This window comes from Paroedura picta, chromosome 6 (assembly GCF_049243985.1).
Source record: "Paroedura picta isolate Pp20150507F chromosome 6, Ppicta_v3.0, whole genome shotgun sequence".
Classification (NCBI taxonomy): Eukaryota; Metazoa; Chordata; class Lepidosauria; order Squamata; family Gekkonidae; genus Paroedura; species Paroedura picta.
Window position 1 is genome coordinate 51,128,433 of NC_135374.1, and position 18,505 is coordinate 51,146,937.

The window sequence follows — 18,505 nt, forward strand, 5'->3', positions numbered from 1 at the left end:
ATCCCACTCCCACCTACCTTTGACTTTCACAATTGCTAGAGATGCCAACCTCGAGGTAGGGGCTGGCAATCTCAAAGAAGTACAAACTGATCTCCTGTGCTTCATGAACATAACAATTCCTGTACTCTGGGCTTGCTGTTTGCTCTTCTTCAGGGAAAAGGTGCTTGAGATGGATTCAAGAGGCTGTGGCTGAAGCCTGAGCGAGGGCTAGATCTCTCTGTACAAGATAAGGTGTCCTCCCTCTGACAACAGCCTAGAGCCCAGCAGCAGCAGCAGCAGCTTCTTCCTCACCTTCCTGCAGTTCAAACTTGCAGAAGCCAGCCCCACTCCTGACTGGGAATACTCACCAGATGGGCTGCCAGCTAAACCAGAAGAATATGAGAGAAGCCATGATGAATCAGTCCAGCCCTCTGTGTCACACAGTCACCAAATCCAAGGGATCATCAAGAGATTCACCAGCAGGGCCAGAACTCTGGAAGCCCTCCCCCTGTTGTTCCCCCAAGCACCAAGAATTTTATTATTTTTATTTTATTTTGTTACATTATATACCGCCCTCCCCTGGGGCTGCTGCTGGTTAGCAAAGCGCTCAGAATGATCAAAATGGTAATATGAAGGATAAGAGGGGGCTGATGGAAGGACCCAAGGAGAGCAGAAGAAACAGTGTTGCTATTGCAAGAAAGGGGCAGGGAGAACAGTAATAGACAGTGCTCACTGAGGGAGGGAGGACAATGTGGGTCTGAGGGCAAATGCCTCAAGAGCGAATGCAGCAAACAAGCCGGCTGGAGGACTGCACAGAAAGAGCTCGAGGTGGGCTGCAGGTTGGGGACGCCTGGCTTAAGTAAATTTGGTATCTTTTCTTACAGTACAAATAGATTATAATAAGACTAGCAAATTATACTGCCCCAGTCCTAATATTTGTTCCTACAGTTTAGCGGATGGTTTAGCCCAGTGGTCCCCAAACTGCGGTCCAGCCCGCAGTTCCCTCTCCCTGTCCCCCCCCCCCACAGTAAAAAACTTCCCAGGCCACAAGCTTGCGGCCCGGGAAGCTTCTTACTGCGGGAGGGGGGGGGAGGGAATCAGGGCCACGCTGCGCATGTGTGCATGCACGGCCGGGCGGCGCATGTGCGCTGCGTGGGCGGGGCAGTTGCCCTGCCAGTCCCCAGCCAAAAAAAAGTTGGGGACCACTGGTTTAGCCCACCCCCACCCCATGAGAGGTCCTAAGCAGAAAGGAGGCAGATGCTGCCCTGCCCGCTCAATAGAATGACAGTTGCTAGGATGGTTATTCAAACTACACGAAGAAGGCCTTCCAATATTTCAACAAATGAGCTGCAGAATTTTGCATCAGCCGAAGTTTCTGAATCATTTTCAGGTGCAGTTTCCTACCTTGTGTCATGGTAGTCCAATCCCAGAATACTAGGCCATGCTTACTCACTATTTATATGTACCATACTCTGAAGCGTGTTCTCTACAACAAAGGCTGATTGCACGCCCACAAAATAATGCCCTTGCAATCCGTTTTCAACTTTGCAACTGGATTTTACAGTGTGAAACGGCAAAAGCCCCTTGCGAACGGTCACTACTGAAAGGGATTGCAACTGCTTTAGCATGTGTGAAAGCACCTTGTGTCCAACAGCAACTCTCCCTCAAACAAACGTGCCTAGGTTTGTAATCGCAGAGTCGAGAGGGAGGGGCTTCCTGCGCAAGTTCCCGTCCTAGCCTGTGCCCCTTTCCTCGTGAGTAACCCCCGCTGGATCACATGCGACTGTAGAGGAAACACAGTGTCAGCTGCACCGACTCATGCAGGCACCTCACTGGCGCGCATCCCCCGTCCGTCCATTGTTTGGGTGGTGTCTGTTTTATTTACCCGACTTTGAACTGAGTGGGCAGGCAGGGAAGTCGTGAAGAGATGGGAGGAGCGAAGCGCATTCCCGGGCAGGGCAGGTTTGGTTGAGGCAGGCGGCGTCGCGTACGCCAGGCGAGCGGGTTGGAGCGCGCTTCGCTTCTTTCCCAGGCCCGTCGTTGGCTAGGGCTCCGCGTGACGGCTGCGTTGCCTGCGCGAGGCGGCCACAGCCCCCGCCTCCTCCGGCCTGTCTCTCCTGCCGCCCGGCGCCGGCTGTCTTCCAGCTGCCCCTCCCAGCCCTTGAGCAGCGCCTTCGTCTCCTGCAGCCCCCTCAGGCCGGCAGGGAGGGAAGCCGAAGTGCGGAGGGGCCATGACCGTGGAGCAGAATGTGCTGCAGCAGAGCAACTCGCAGAAGGTACGCAGACAGAGGAGCTGGAGGGCTGGCGGGGGCAGCCTGCTCGGCTCAGGCCGCTGGAGGAAGCGCCCTGGCGGGCTAGCGAGCTACTCGAGGGCCGGGCTTTTCGGAGCCCGTGGGAGCTCTGGTGCCAGTACCGCCGCCCGTCTCTGCTCCCTCGGTGACCTTTGGGTAGATGCTGAGACAAACAGCGTTGGTTGTGGGGGAGAGCAGCGCGGATTTCACTGCTGCTTGTAGGTGTACACATGCATCCAGTCGATTTCATCTTCACTTACTCTCTTTTCACATTTGGGTGTTTTTGAATCCGGGCGTTTGGTTCCGGTCTTCCCCATTCTGCTTCTCCCACCCCCTAGAACTCGTGAGTTTGGCCTTTCCACCAGTCCATGCATGCTTCTAGCCGATTCCCATCCCCCTTTATCCCCCCCCCCCCCGTTTCCAAAGTATATAGACGCCTATCCTGTCTCAGTTCATACTGACAGCCACCATGGCTCTGAAGATGTGGCCTTTCTAACATATGATGGAATAGTAGTAGATCCCGCTGAAACCAAAATTCAGCGGGTGCTAGGGGCCTGGGGAGCTTTTTTCTCCCCCCCCCCCGATCTGGGAAAAAGCTCCCCAGGCCCGGGGAAGCCGCGGAACGCCTTCCCTGGGGCCTGGGGAGCTTTTTTCTTTCTCCCCCCCCCCCCATCTGGAAAAAAAACTCCCCAGGCCCCGGGGAAGGCATAGATTCTCTTTCAGTCCAGTGGGATGAACAGGACTGGGGGTGCTGCTGTTACTGTTGTGTGTATGTGTTTGAGGAGTGCTTCAAATAGTCTGATGAGAGTAGAGGCACAAGAACTCCCAAACTTCTGCCCTCTAGGACAGGATAGGACAGGACAGCCTATATTAAAGTCTTGAGTGCTTGACAAAGCATTTTTCTAAGCAGTTAATGGTTATGCTTTATTAGCGATTTAAGAATCCTGTGTTTTGTTTGGAGTATGATGATGACACTTTTGGAGAAGATTTATAGTGGAGTCCTAAAGCAAGTCACTCTTTTGAAGCTCACTGACTTCAATAAATTCAGAAGGGTGTAACTCTGACAGATACACAGGAATATATCCTTGCATCATGTCACCTGGCCCTCCATTGTATTCCACCTTTCTTACAAAAAGATGACATATGTAATCCAACTTCCCACTTAATCATTTTGGCCCTCTTTATTCCCAGTTTGCATCCATCTGACTTTCTTTGCAGCTTCTGGACAGTGGAATGTTTTCTGTTTAACATACTATACTTTACCTTTCCTACTATGGGTTGTCTTTGCCTTTAGCTTATAAGTTTGCATACAAGGTCTGGTCAGTTTATAAGTTTTCAAGAGCGCCAGGCAGTTTTGGGTTCTTTTGAAGTGAGTGAAGCTGCATTTTGAAACAAGTTGAAATTGAACTGTTTCTGTGCAGTTAGAGTTTGGTGTTATGCTCACATATGTTTCTTTTTCCTTCCCCCTTCCCTTTCTAGCACAGAGTTTGATTTAGCAGTTCCCAGTTAGATCAAGCTACAATTCGTCATGATATTTCAATGAAGAGTCTCAGTGAATTGGAATGCGCTTACTCCACACAAACCAGGATTTTAAACTAGGATTTAGCTGAAGTTTAGAATTTCTGTTGGGAGGTGGGGCAGTCCACTTGGAAACCACCTGCATTTGAATGTCCTGTCAAATTGTTCTTGATTACACTGGGAACTGGTCAGTCAAGCTGAAAGAGGAATTAGGAGAGCACATGTAAAAACAGCAACAAACTATGTTCGTGATGGCAGGTTTATTGAAACTTGCCGCCATGTTTGAGTGACGTCTGACAGGTAGTTATTGTTTCATGGTCATCTCTGAGTCCTTGGCTGTTGTAAGCCCTACTTTCATGTATGAAGTGGAGCCAATCATTGTAGGAACATATACTTAACATTTTTAGTCTGATTATGTACTCACCACAGCAGAGATTGCTGGTGAGTCAAAGATGATCACTTGGGAATGCTATGGAATCTTTACATCCTGTCACTGATTTGAGTCATACTTGTGTGTCTGGTTGCTACGAATGAATAGTGAATGGCTTTGACTGGCGTGAAATGAGACATAAGTTCTTGAATAGTTTTTTGGCTCTCATCCCTTCACAGTACTTTTTGATCTGCCCCATTTCCTTCAAATATACATGTTCCACATAATATATTTCTGGTAAGGACTTGGAGGAGGAGCATGTCTGATAGTTTGAGTGCCACTCAACGCTTAACACCCACTGAGGGTGGGTGTCCTGCCCCTGAGTGCCTCCTCCTCTAACCGGCTTGCCTGTCTATCCAGTGAAGAGCCAATTGCCTTCTATCCCCCACCCCAGACTACTCCCTCCTCCTTCCACTTTCATCTGAAGCTGTATATCTCTGTTGTGTGAGAGCTGCCCCCACCGGTGAGTTCCCTAACAGTTGCCTACAGCCTTTCCAGGTCCTGGGAGGAGGGAGAGGCCATTCACAGAGTTCTTCTGCCCCCCCCCTCCCAATTTAGCGCCCATTGTATTACTGAATGCAATGGGCCTGGCCCCTAGTCTTAACCATTGGCCCTTAAATAAAGTTAAAAGAGCCATGTAGGTGGTCCTGTCTGGCCCTGGACAGCCACCCTGTCTGGGTAGTGTCTGGGTCAGCGGACCAATCCAGAAGCGCCCGCCTCCAGGACCCGAGCGTGCGGCCAAATCCGGACGCACCCAGCAAAGCTGGGTGCTTCTGCATTGGGACGGTTGAGCCACCCAGACAGCATGTTGGCCATGGGCCCCCCAGCTTAATTTCTTTATATAATGTAATCTACAAAAGAAGGTTGTCAGATATGTATTGCTACCAGTGAATGCCATTGCATCTTATTACTTAAAATATACTTGCTGGCTGCAGTTTACATTAAAACGCAGTCAATTAGATGATGAGGTTGTTACCAAGACAACTATAATTTAATAGGCGAGACCTTCCCTTTCTGAAACAAAAATAGCTTTTGATCTGCAAATCTGTTATATAGAAACAGTACAAGAGTTGTTCTTCAAGTTCTACATTTGGGGCTCAGACTAGGTAAAACACAGTGTACATACAATTTTTTTATGCAAATGAAGTTTGTAACCACAACTGTGATGGAGATTACTTGTTTATCAGACTGTTTTGGTTCCATATCTGTATCATTGTCTATTCAAGGGAGGAATTACACTCTGTTAATTTTTCTCAGGTGCAGTATATAGCATATAAAAACTGTGAATCAATTACCAGTAATTGTTATGTATTTTGTTTAAGCACCCAGGAAAAGAGTAAGAATGAGTACAATATTCATCAGTCAAAACTCTTAACCACTTATAGGTTAAATTAATTTAGAGATGTAAGAGAAACTGGGACAAAATATCTACTTAAAAATTAAATAGAAGAGTATTAGTTAGAATAGGTTTGATTTGGATATTAATAATACAAATCTCACATTGCATTCTGATCACATGAAGAATAGAATAATCCCCTAAAGTAATACTAGACATTTATATATCCTCTGGAAGAGTAAGCACATTGGCGTCCATATATGCTTCATGTCATGTGTAATGCAGGCTGCACACATGTATATTTAGAGGCTTTCCGCACCGGGATCTTTGTAGCAAATTGGTTGCTGAATGAAAAATCACCATTTAAAATAGTGGAATTCGTCGTTATGCATACCTGCCTTTGTAGTGGAATCCAGTTGCGTTTTGTAGCGTTTCCCACAGGCTTCCGGTCTCGGCAAAAATCGCTAGAAAGGAAGCGCTATTGCCAAGCTCGTCCCGCCCCTGGCCGTCAAGCAGCCAATGGGCAGCTGTTAGCATGCTCCCAAACAGCCCCTTTCCCTTTAAGAAAGTTAAAAAAAAAAAAAACCAGACCCATTGCAACGAATCTGTGTTGATTCGTTGCAACGGAGAGACCCATCCAGCTGCCTGGTGTGTTTGAGCTGTCATTTATTCGTTGCCACGCTCCCTCCGAGTGAAAAAAAAAATCCCCCCCCTCTCACGGGCCCGATTTTCGGCTGAATGAATGTGTAAAAAATAAAGGGAAAATACATCAGCAAACGGGCTTCTCTTGTTTGTGCTTAGTGACTGAAGGGGAGGGACTGAAGCCGGGGAAGCCTCTAAACAGAAAGAGGCTCGCTGGTGCGTTTATCCCCGCTCGCTCGGAGAAAAAAAAATGGCGATCGCTTCGCCGGAAGATCAGAGAAGAGAACCAGGGGGAGGGACTTTGTAGAAACCGCAACAATGTTAACGCACAGGTCTTTTTCGCTAGTGTTGCAGATTGGTTGCAGGAGTGTATTGCTTTCCGGAGGGTGAATCCACTTTTGGGGATTTCCCTGAAAGCGCTACAAGGAAGCGCTTTTTGCAGATCGTTTTCAGGTGTGTGGCAGATTGTCAACGACGTTGTGCATAACGGCAAATCAGTAGCGTTTTCAATTGGCAACCATTGTGCGATTTTGAAGGCGTGCGAAAAGCCCTTTAGTTTTCACAAGTCTTCCATTCAGAGAATTACATAACCGAACCTAGGTGTCTACAGAGGTCCTATTTGTATTAAACATTAAGGGTTCACTTTCCAGTCACACATGCAGAATGTGAGTACACCAGTAGGGAACTTGTAAGATTTCAAGGGTGGGGATCCCACTCTTACCCCATGCTCACTAGACTGTTTGCTTTCTAGGCAGAGGTGATGCCTGCTATGCTCTGACATGAAGGAAGCCCAGATTGCTTTAGTGAAGAAAGAACTATGCACCAGTAAACAGTGAGTGCGATAGTCTGCACAAGTACCATGTTGGAGATCACTGTTACATTCAGTTCTCTGTCAATATAGAAGGACATTAGGATCTATTGCTCTGGCTCCTCTACATTATTTTCTTTTTTTAAAAGTTTTATTAAGAGTTTACTGTCTTCATTGGCTTCAGAGAGAAGATATTGTCAGGACTGCTAAGAGGGTCCCATCTCTGCAGCATTCAGCCTAAGTATTAACATTTTGTCTTTACATCCTTCAGATTTTGTCTCCTGAACCATGGTGGAATATGTCTGCATAATTTTTGTGGTTAATCCTTAATGCCTTGATCCAGTGTAGTTAGTTGATGAAACTAAAAGAACCTTATGCAAAATTCTGTTCTCCAAGCAGAGACTCAGGACCTTGATGCTCTCAAGGTATTGATGAGGTTCGACCAATTCATGGGCATGGGGCACAAAGAGAAGTCCAGAGCAGAAATTTTCTGTTTCAACTGGATTCTTCTTTTGGTGATCACCATCCATTAGAACTTTTGTTTACTATGGAGATTGAATTCAAGTGAAATAGAAGCATGCAAAATTGTTGCAGAATATTTATAGTTTCTTCAACATCAGTGCTACATCTTCAGCAATATTTGGACTTTGTTAGTCTTTATGAAATGCAGAGTTTGTTTATTTACTTTGGAGTCAGTGTTCAGATAGAATAGAAGGAACGGACTTGGTCATAGTTCTTGTCTCCCTGCTCCCTGTGTATCACGGAAATGTTTGGGTTGCCAAGAATCCTAGATTACTGCTTAATGCATTAAAAGGTGTCCTGTGAAAATGAGAACCTGAAGCTTTTCATGGCATGAAGGAGAATCACATCACCTGAGAAATTACAGCTCATTAAACATTTATTAAAAACAACAGAACCTTCTCCTCCAGCCCTTGGCCACTGTAAGAGGTGTCTTCTTCCCCTCTCTCAGTTTAGCTTTGTTCTATGCTCATGGACCTTGATAACTTTCCTTGATTGGAATGTATGCCTGATGAATTACAAGAATACCAGGGCATAAGATTTCTGCTACTGAAGCATTTTTTCTGTCTTTGAGCTCAAATAGCCAGTACTCTCTCCCATCCCTCTCCCAATAGTCTCTCCCAATAGTTGCAGGAATGTAAGAAAAAAGTACTGACAGAAAGGGAAGGGCCTTTAGTAGTTTTGGATGGTGCCCCTGTTCACTGTTTGAAAGTTGTCATTACTACAAGCACCTCTGTTGAATCAAGAATTTCTGATAGCACTTGCTGCTTCGATTTATGAAGTTTTGGAGCATGATTGTTGATAGTACTTCCATGTTTGTTGTGTTGTTATTTGTTGTTAGTTGCGAAGTTGTGTCCGACCCATTACGACCCCATGGACAATGATCCTCCAGGCCTTCCTGTCCTCTACCATTCCCCGGAGTCCATTTAAGCTTGCAGCCAAGTTAGTATCAGATGCTATAATATAACCCTGTAGAATATTATTTCCTGTTGTCCAAGCAGTACAAGATTTTATTTTTTTTTACTGCTGAAGATAAATAAAGTCAAATGCCATTGTGTCCTGCTATCACAAAACAATTACCATATGTGCTAGAGCCCATGCAGAAGCAAACTAAAAAGACTTTGCTGGCGATGTGGGTTATGTTAAACTTACACTAATACTCCAACTTGTACTTCCACTTTCACAGTTAACTTGATTGTCAGGTATTGGATATCTGGAATATTGCTTGTGCAAATGAACTATGCTACATGTTTTTGCTCCCTTTTATGCATTGCTGGATACAAACTAGTAGCTTTGCATTCCAGTGTTCCATTGTACTTCGCTAACTGTTCATATTATCTAGTGGCGGAATGTGGCAGACTGGTAAAGCCTTAGAGTGTAATTTGGACTGGTGAAGGACTTATTTTAGGAAGCTAGTGAGTGCTTGATCCAAAGGACTTTCAGATTTATTACTGTGGGTGCCAAAACAAAGAGGAAAAAAACAACATGGTGTTTCTCACTGGCAAATGAAAATATCTGGGTAGCTTCTTTGTGCTGATCATGCTTGGTTTGCAGGTTAATCCTTGATGATGCTTAACTATTTGTACTGTTGCAATTGTTCTTTGGGATGATTTTGCCCACATGAAATGTAATAGTTTTTCATTCAGCTCACAGAGCAGGTACTGTAGGTGGAAGGTACTGTTCAGACTCACTGAAAATTGGATTTCGTGTGATTAGATAATTAAGCCTGTTGAGATCTTTTATCTCTCTTTATCTAAAACAATGCTCCTCTTACAAACAAGCATCATATTAACTTCATTCAATAGAGTGATTCTCTGTAGTTCTTCCTCAAATGAGTGCTTGTTAGCAAAACAATCATAGAATATTTCAGTATACTTCAAAAGCCGGTGCTGTGAGTTTAGGATCTTGGAGACAATAGTTTGAATCCCCCAAGCTGCCATGGAAGTTGGGTGACCTTGGGCCACTCATACTCTCAACTTAACCTACCTCACTAAGTTGTTGTGAGGATAAGACGGTGGACAGAATAATGTAAACCTTTGGATTCCCATTGGGGAAAAACGCAGGGTATAAATAAAATAAATAAATCTGAAACTTTTTGTGGAAAATGTATGATGGTCTGGGTTGGAACTACTGCCATGATTTCAAGATAATTTAATATGTGACTATAGCTCTGTTTGAGGAACACAGTGTTCTAAAAGTAGACGCTAAAACACGAATATATATATATATTAGCACATAAGCATTTTGTAGTCTTACTATATATGCCTTTTAATTCATTACAATTTCATTATGCCTTGGGATATAAAATTATTTTATGATGTCATGTCTAATCTGTTTTGATCATCATACTGTATTCCTTAGTAATTAAGCCTTATACAGTCATATAAACCAATATTGCAGTTAAAATCTAACATATATTCTGCTAACATAACAAACCCTATTGTACCTTTTCCCAGTCTTTTCATATACTGCTGATAAGAGGATATGGCAGATCTGGTCTGACTGTCCCTGCCTCAGTTCCATGCAAGGCTAGTAGAGAAAGATCTCCGAAAGAGTGCCCACTGCCCAGTTGTCCTGTCTATTAAGGATTGTAATTTCACAGCCGTTCTAATATTGAGAACTCTAAACTATTTGTACAGCATGTTCCAACCTTACCAATAGTGTGCAAATGATACCTAAGATATGCATTTCAAAGCACAGGGAATCTTGTATTTATGGGTCAGTTATGTTTTTTTCTTCTTGATATCAACTCAGAATTAGATTAGATCAGTTATGTTACTGCATTGGGGGACTGTATGTTTATTCCAAGTCTTGCAGCATGGAATATAGAAGAAAATGATGTCGTCAACTTGCATCCGACTAAAGGGAACTGCAACCAAAGTTCTTCTGATAAAGCACGCAAACGTGTGTACTGAGTTGCCAGGCAATGATCAAATAGGACTTGGTGTGAAAAGTGAAATTTTAAGAAAAAGATTCAGTTTGATGAAAAGTTTGAAGGAGAGTAGAATTTAAATTTATCATGTTGGTGCAGATTGAGCTTTGAATTAACATGGAAGATTACATATTTTTGGTGTGAATACACATTATAGATTCATTAAAATACAGGGGATTTTTGATAGCGTTTAAAAACATTTTACAATACTAATGCAGTCAGACATGGGATTTCTAGTTTGACAATTGGGAATTTTGGCTAATTTGGAATTGATATAAAATTTTACCTATGGTTTAGTATGGTAATAAACCACCAGTTTTTCTGCTGGTTCATGGAAGAGAAATCATGTCAGTTATGCACCTTATTTCAGATGCAGCCCATGTGACTTCTTATCTATACAGGTTCTTTTATCCCTGGCATAGCCTTTTTGAGTCCAGAGGGACTCCTTAACATTCTTGCTACAGCAGAAAGTCTAGTAGGATTCATCCATACACGTTTTACCCTAGCTTGTATCCCTGTGATACAACGTTTTTTTTATATTCGCTTTGAGATATATTGTATATTATAATTTCAGTGCAAGGCATAAAAATGCATTCTTTAATAATTAATACTTATGCAAGACTTTCTTTGTTTACAAAAGCTTGAAACTGCTTAAATACAAATGTAAATTATATTTAAAGGTAAAAGTAAAGGTCTCCCCTGTGCAAGCCCTGGTCATGTCTGACCCTTGGGGTGGATTGCCAGTGCCTTCCCCGGTCATTACCGTTTAACCCCCCCCCCCCCAGCCAGCTGAGTACTCATTTTACCGACCTCGGAAGGATGAAATTTAATCAGCTGCTACCACATAGTGCTTGCCCGAGTCAACTTTGAGCCGGCTGCTGGGATTGTATTTAGAACATATTAAACAAATTTTTCTATTCTCATAGTTTCTGACTTGCAGCAGTAGTTGACTTTTTATGTGAACCCAATGTTACTGGCAAGAAATACCTTTTGGCTTCAGTGGTCTTTTATAATTAGTACTATACTAATTCATGTTCCGTCTTGTAGTGCAGTCCCACATTAGGATGGCACATGTGCACACCTACTGCGGAAGACTTTTCCAAGTAAGCTCCAGTTGGAAGCACTGATGCCCCCAAGACTGTGCATGCATCCACTTTCCCACCAGATGCACCACAGGTCCTATGGGCAGACCACCCTCCTTCTCCCCCATTCCATTGAGCATTCAATAAATTTTGATGCAAAATTCTGAAGGGTTACTCTCTTAGCGGTAGTTGAATTTGTATCACTAAACAACTGGTTTGCCATCCTTGATCTCAAGGATGCATACTTTCATATTGTTGGTGTTGTTAGGTGCAAAGTCATGCCCTACCCATCGCGACCCCATGGACAATGATCCTCCAGGCTTTCATGTCCTCTACCATTTCTCGAAGTCCATTTAAGTTTGCACAGACTGCTTCAGTGACTCCATCCATCCACCTCATTCTCTGTCATCCCCTTCTTCTTTTGCCCTCAACCGCTCCCAGCATTAGGCTCTTCTCCAGGGAGTCCTTCCTTCTCATGAGGTAGCCAAAGTATTTCAGTTTCATCTTCAAGATCTGGCCTTCTAAGGAGCAGTCAGGGCTGTTCTCCTCTAGGACTGACCGGTTTGTTCGCCTTGCAGTCCAAGGGACTCACAAGAGTCTTCTCCAGCACCAGAGTTCAAAAGCCTCAATTCTTTGAAGCTTGGCCTTCCTTATAGTCCAACTTTCACAGCCATATACTGCAACTGGGAATACCATGGCCTTGACTAAATGCAATTTTGTTGGCAGGGTGATGTCTCTGCTTTTTAGGATGCTTTTCTGTTGTTTCAGACCAACACTGCTACCTGCCTAGACCCCAACGGTTATTAAATTTATTTTAAGTTTCTCTTTAAAAACAAATACTTAAAAACTTTCACCGGGGAGACAGAGCTGCATATTTATTTATATTTATAGAATCATAGAGCCTCTTGTGGCACAGAGTGGTAAGGCAGCAGACATGCAGTCTGAAAGCTCTGTCCATGAGGCTGGGAGTTCAATCCCAGCAGCCGGCTCAAGGTTGACTCAGCCTTCTATCCTTCTGATGTCGGTAAAATGAGTATCCAGCTTGCTGGGGGGTAAACGGTAATGACTGGGGAAGGCACTGGCAAACCACCCCGTATTGTGTCTGCCATTAAAACGCTGGAGGGCATCACCCCAAGGGTCAGACATTACATGGTGCTTGCACAGGGGATACCTTTACCTAGATGCTGTCTAGACTGAAAAAATTTCTTATTACAATCTGGGAACCACATAAGAAATTTTTTCAGTTCCATAGGGCAGGGGTAGTCAACCTGTGGTCTTCCAGATATTAATGGACTACAATTCCCATGAGCCCCTGTCAGCAAACGTAGGGGTTCAGCCCTGCTGTAGGGGTTCAGAGGTCTTTCAGTACATTGTTCTGCCATTTGGATTGGCTACGCCCCCCAGGTTGTTAACTAAATGCATTGTGGCAGTGGTAGAGGCCAGCATTACCATTTCCCCTTAACTTGATGATTGGCTCTTTGAGGGTCCCTCCCATTATGTTCTTGAAACCCATGTGTCTCACGTCCTAGTAGCCTGCTCCGACCCCACACTTATATGAACAGGGAGAAGTCTAAGTTAGTTCAATCTCTATCAGCAAAGTTTATTGGAGCTGTTCTAGACTCCAGGACTGCCTCCACATTCCTTCTTAAAGATGAGGGAATGGTAATCAGTTCCATGGTACAGCAGTTGGACTGGAACTGTTGGTGATCTGTCCACTTCCTTCAGTGCTTACTGGGACTCATGTCCTTGACAGTGGTGGTTGTGCCATATACCAAGTGACGCATGAGAACATTGCAGGTATGGTTCCTCAGATGGTTCAATGCCAGTAGACATAGCCTCTTTACAAAGCTTTCCATTCAGAGGGATGTTGGTCAGTCTCTACATTGGTGGCTAAAGAATTCAAATCTATTTAAAGGAGTACCCTTTGGCATCTGGATCCCCCAGATAATCCTAGCTATGGATGCCTCCCTATCTGTTTGGAATGCACATTGTGAAGGTCAGTCAAGCCAAGGGCTTTGGGATCAACCAGGCAGAGAATTTCATATTAATCTGTTGGAACTTAGAGTTATTCGGTTTGCCCTGACAAGGTTTGCAGGTGTGGTTGCTGAGAAGCTGGTTCTTGTCAGAATGGACACACCTCAACTGTGTTTTATGTGAATAAAAAAGGGTGCCTCCTCCCACTCCCTGTGCAGAGAAGCTCTTCAAACTTGGGAGGAGGTGCTCTGATTAGGACCAGATTTTAGGGTGCTGCACATCACAGGAAGACTCAATGCAGAGGATGAGCAGGGGGGGGGCTTTCCTACAAATTGATTTTACTATCTACAGGAGGCCATCAATACTTGGGGAGACCTCTTTGCCTCTGCCAGTTCCACAAGGGGTCCAAATTTTGTTTCCTAGGAGAAAGGGATAGAAGGGTCTCTAGGGGATGCATTCCAATTCATATGGTAAAGCCCCCTACTCTGTATATTCCAACCCTTCCTGTTGCTCCCATGGGTGGTACAGAAGCTTCAGCTAGATAAGTGGTTCTAAAACTTTTGGTCTGCTGTCCCCTTGGCTCCCAGGCTACATCCCTAGTACCCCCACACATATGAACCCCCTCCATTTCCTGGTGTTAGGTCTACTGCAAATTCAAAATTCACAATATTGCTCACACTTCTTTTTTGGTTGTTGTGCGGTGGCCATATTTTAGTCTGGAAAAAAAAAATTCTTTGTAAAAGCCACTTTGGTTCCTCACAGAGGAGAGAAATATGGGGAAAGAAAGAGAAGCAAGCAATAGAAAATTCCATGACCAGGAACAAGCAGAGGAGGGGAAGGACATAAGTAGGAATTTGATCCCACCCAGCCCACCTTCTTAAGCTGTTGTTTTTTTCTGGAAGCTAAGCAGAGTTGGCTATGGTCAGCACTTGGATGGGAGACCACAAAAGAATTCTAGGGTCACTACTATCCAGAGGCAGGGAATGGCAAGCTACCTTGGAATAACATTCACTAGGAAAATGCCACTGCAGCAGGAAGAGTTAGATGGCTGCCCTCCTATTCTTCCAAAATTTCTTACCGCCTCCTGGAACCTTCCACCACCCCCAAGGGGTGTGTACCACCCAGTTTGGGAATCCATAATCTAGATCATTCCAGTGCCATCCTAATAGCATTGAGATGGCCCTGCCAGCATTGTTACATGAATTTACTCAGACTGGTGAGGGACCAAGTTATGATCCTTCCCCAGGCTTGATAGATTCATGTCACCCGATCAGTTGGATCCTGGGTGGCACCAGATAATTGCCTGGAGAATTGTCCCATACCGAAACCCTTCTCCAGGGAAGTAAGAGAGGTCCTAGCTCAGTCTGGGAAAAATTTGACCACATATATGCATATAATCTGAAATGGATGTGATTTGAGACCTGGTCAAGGGACAGTGGGATCTGCCACTTCTCTTTAAGTGAAATCCTAGAGCATTTGCTATCTTTGGTGGAGAAGGGCCTTTCATTGGCATTAGCAAGAATGCACCTTGTGGCAGTAGCTGCTTTTCATACAGAAGTCCAAGAGTCTTCAGTTTTCTCATATAAACTAGTTCAGTGCATCTTGAAGGGCTTAAAGAAAAGTTTCCTACTGAATCCTAGGGTAGTTCCACAATAGTCTCTACCAGTGGTACTTTTGGCCCTCTTGGGCCGACTGTTCAAACCTATGAACTTTGCAACTTTAGGGCTTCTTTCCATGAAGGTGGCCTCCTTGGTGGCCATGACCTCTGCAAGACAGATGGGAGAGTTGGCAGTGTTGAGAATGGATTTCCTGTGCTTCCATTTTTTTCCAGAGTGGGTGCTCTTTGGCCCCAGTGTGGATATCTGCTCAAAAGTTCTAAATTACATATTTCCCAAGAGACTATCCTACTGGTATATTTTTCTTAAGCCTCCTCTGAGCTGGGATGGAGGTGCTACTCCTTAGATTTGAAGCAAACCTTATTATCCTACTTAGAACAAAACAGTTTAGAAAGAGACGGTCTTTGTCTTCTATAGGGGTCCAAGGAACGGCAAGGCCGCATCATCACAGTTGATAGCTAGACAGGTAGTGGCAGTTGTCAGACTTACAGGATGGTGAACCTGCTGTGTCTACATCCACTGCAATTCGTAACCAGGTGCCATTAGAGAGAATTGCAGAGCAGCAAAAAGAAAAGAGGCCCAATTTGGAAGGGAGATTCTGCACTCCCTTTTCAACTGAGGAGCTCCCCATCTCCAAAGGTAATCTTGCTCACTATCATCCTGATATGGTACTGCTCTACAAAATGGAAAATGGGGAGAAAGGGGGCATTCCATTCATAGAACATGTGGTGTGTCTGTCAGGAAGATGGACATATGAGCGGTCTAGAGGGTGTCAACACCCTCTACTTTACTTGGGAAAGTCTTCTATGTTGGGCCCACGCATATGCAATCCCAATGTGTGTGCACAAAAGATGTCAATGAACAACAGTTTCAGGTAAGGTCAACTCTCTTTTCTGTTATCTATGGTTTTGCTGAATAATACAAAATGAGTTTATTTTTTATGCTGTGAGGTTTTTTATTGTTATCTAAAAATCTAGGTTTGCATATATTTCAATTTTCCAGAAATTTCTATTTTTTCCTTGTGGCTTCAGAATTTCCAAAGATGATATTTCTGTCATTTTTTGTTACCTTTATGCAAGACTAGATGAGTTGGCATTCAGATCCTGAAAGCATTAGAGTATGTTCTACCTCTGTTCTGAATTAGGTTCATGCTGTGTCTAAACGGAAATGGTTAACATCCATTGAGGCTTTTTTGGCAGCCTGTGTGGGAAAGTTTGGTGTTTGTCCAGAGCTGAGGGGATAAATGTCTGCATTAGACAGACCACAGCTATAATCAGAGTTTGGTTGGCAGCAGAAAGTGAAGAGCTGAATCAGCTCAGAAAATCAAACACTATTGGATGTCCTTATGCTATGACAATATTGATCTGTCGGTTACTTGACAGCTTATCTGTTCAGATGATTGATATTTCCTAAACTAATTTTTTCTTCTTAAGAAACTTCATTTTGAAAAAGCGAATAGGATTTATCATTTGGATAGCATTGCTAGATGCAAAGGTTAATTTATAAAGCACATGCCAATCATGCATTTATATTCTAAAAGGAGTCCGAAGGTTCCAGAGAAACTGAGACCTGTTTCCTTGAATCCTTTTTAGAACCTAAGTTCTGACAGGTAGCTAGGGGGCGGTTGGAGTGCATATGAGGCAGGCTTCTTGTTGCATATAAGTAAGTCCAGTGCGTCTTCTGGATGCCTAAGGAAACCTTAAGAAAGTGGCCTTGACTTTCATGGTGAATGAAAGGTGGGATATAAATGGGGTGGGATGTTGGGGGTGGGGTTGATACGAGGTGCCATTGGCACGACAGCATTACATCACTTCTGGGGAAAACCTGGAAATGAAAGCACAATGCTCTAGGAATTGCTTTGTGGTAAATTCAGAGTCTAGGGATTCCTACAGTATCTACAGTGACTTCACTTTCAGGCTTTCCCTGGGAATGATGCAATGCCATTGATTATTTTTTATAAAAATTATAATGCCAGCTGTCAGAGAGGCAGCAGACAGTGGGGATTGCCGGCAATGCTGAGTGTATTTATACGTAATAACTGTGTTTTGTTTGTTTTACAAAAGTGTGATAATTTTCCTTCTAAACAGTTTTCATTGCAAAGTAACAGCAATTTCTTTGTACACAAATTTTAGTAGATCAGAAAATGGATTCATAGCATGCTCAGTGCATTTTATTAAGTACTGTACAATTTCAGACATTTCTCCTAATAGGACAGATAAAATCCAGATTTCATAATGTGTTGTCATAGTATTCAACTTCTGTTTTAGACACATGCACCTTAGAAATCTTGTACTGCATCTATCTATGTCTAAAATTCTAATGTTGAAGAGGATAGTACTGTTTGTTGTTACTCTTGCATCCTCATAAAGGTAGTTTTTATTTTATTGAATTTTTAGTATGATTCACTCCACTGTTTTCAGTATATGATTGACCATCTAAATATGAAATCCCTGATATACTCAAAAGAAAGATGATATTGAATGAATGACAACTCCCTAAATGTTCTATGCAAGGAAAGTTTGGGGCCAACCATTTAAGCCTATGGCATTGGGCCCAGCAATCTGCTGTTAGGTCAAAATGGCCAGCTGGCAGCTAACCCTTGCGCCCCTTCCAAAAGGGTTCAGTGGCTTATAGCCATTGAAACCTAACAGCTCCATGACAGATCAGCTGAGCTGTTAGCTTTAAATGGCTGCAATCCATGTGACCCTTTTGCTTTGCTCCCCCTTAAAAGGTAGCCATTTTAACCTAATAGCTGAGCAGCACACAGTCTGCTGCTCACCTGTTAGATATAAATGGTTGGCAGCCATTTAAATCTTTTTGGATGATCCTGGTCCCCTTTTTCCTGTAGTGGCTGGAAGAAAGAGGGAAAGGAGGTCCTTTCTTGGATGCCCCCCCCCCACCTTTCCTGTCCATCGCAACCTGGCATCTGGGAGAAGGAAAGTCCCTTCCAGAGTGGTCTCTATCCCCCTTTCTCTTGACTGTGGTAAGCCATTGCTGGTAGAAAGGGGGCTAGATGTGCCAAACAGGTTAATTTGGGCTGGGGACCATTGGGGTCCATTCAGTTCATTTTGGGGCCACCCTAGCAATTATAATCTAAGCTAATGAGCTATCTTGAAATAAAGGAAAAGAACACAAGAAAATGATCAGTAGAATAATCTGAGGTATTTTTGCCCTTTTTCATTATGATATACTATCGTCTACTTGGTGTCTGTAGAAATATTAACACAACCATGTAGCCCAGGCTAGCACATTCTTGTCAGATCTTGAAAACTAAGTATAGTTGGCCCTGGGTAGTATATGAATGGGAGACCACCAAGGACTCCTATACAGAGGCTGGCAATGGCAAACAATCTCTGTTTGCCTTTTCCCTTTCACCAT

General features: G+C 43.8%; 1 protein-coding gene across 4 annotated transcripts in view; it reads left to right on the top strand.

The window, feature by feature from the left end:
- USP25 (ubiquitin specific peptidase 25) overlaps positions 1-18,505 on the top strand; it is a 93,657-nt gene that overhangs the window by 9,600 nt on the left and 65,552 nt on the right. For all 4 annotated transcript variants that reach the window (XR_013231889.1, XM_077342415.1, XM_077342416.1 and 1 more), the window contains exon 3: positions 154-2,255. Coding sequence is in view for 3 of the 4 variants with exons in the window: in XM_077342415.1 (XP_077198530.1) it covers positions 2,211-2,255 (45 nt within the window). In the remaining variant the exon portion in view is untranslated. The remainder of the gene's footprint in view (positions 1-153; positions 2,256-18,505) is intronic.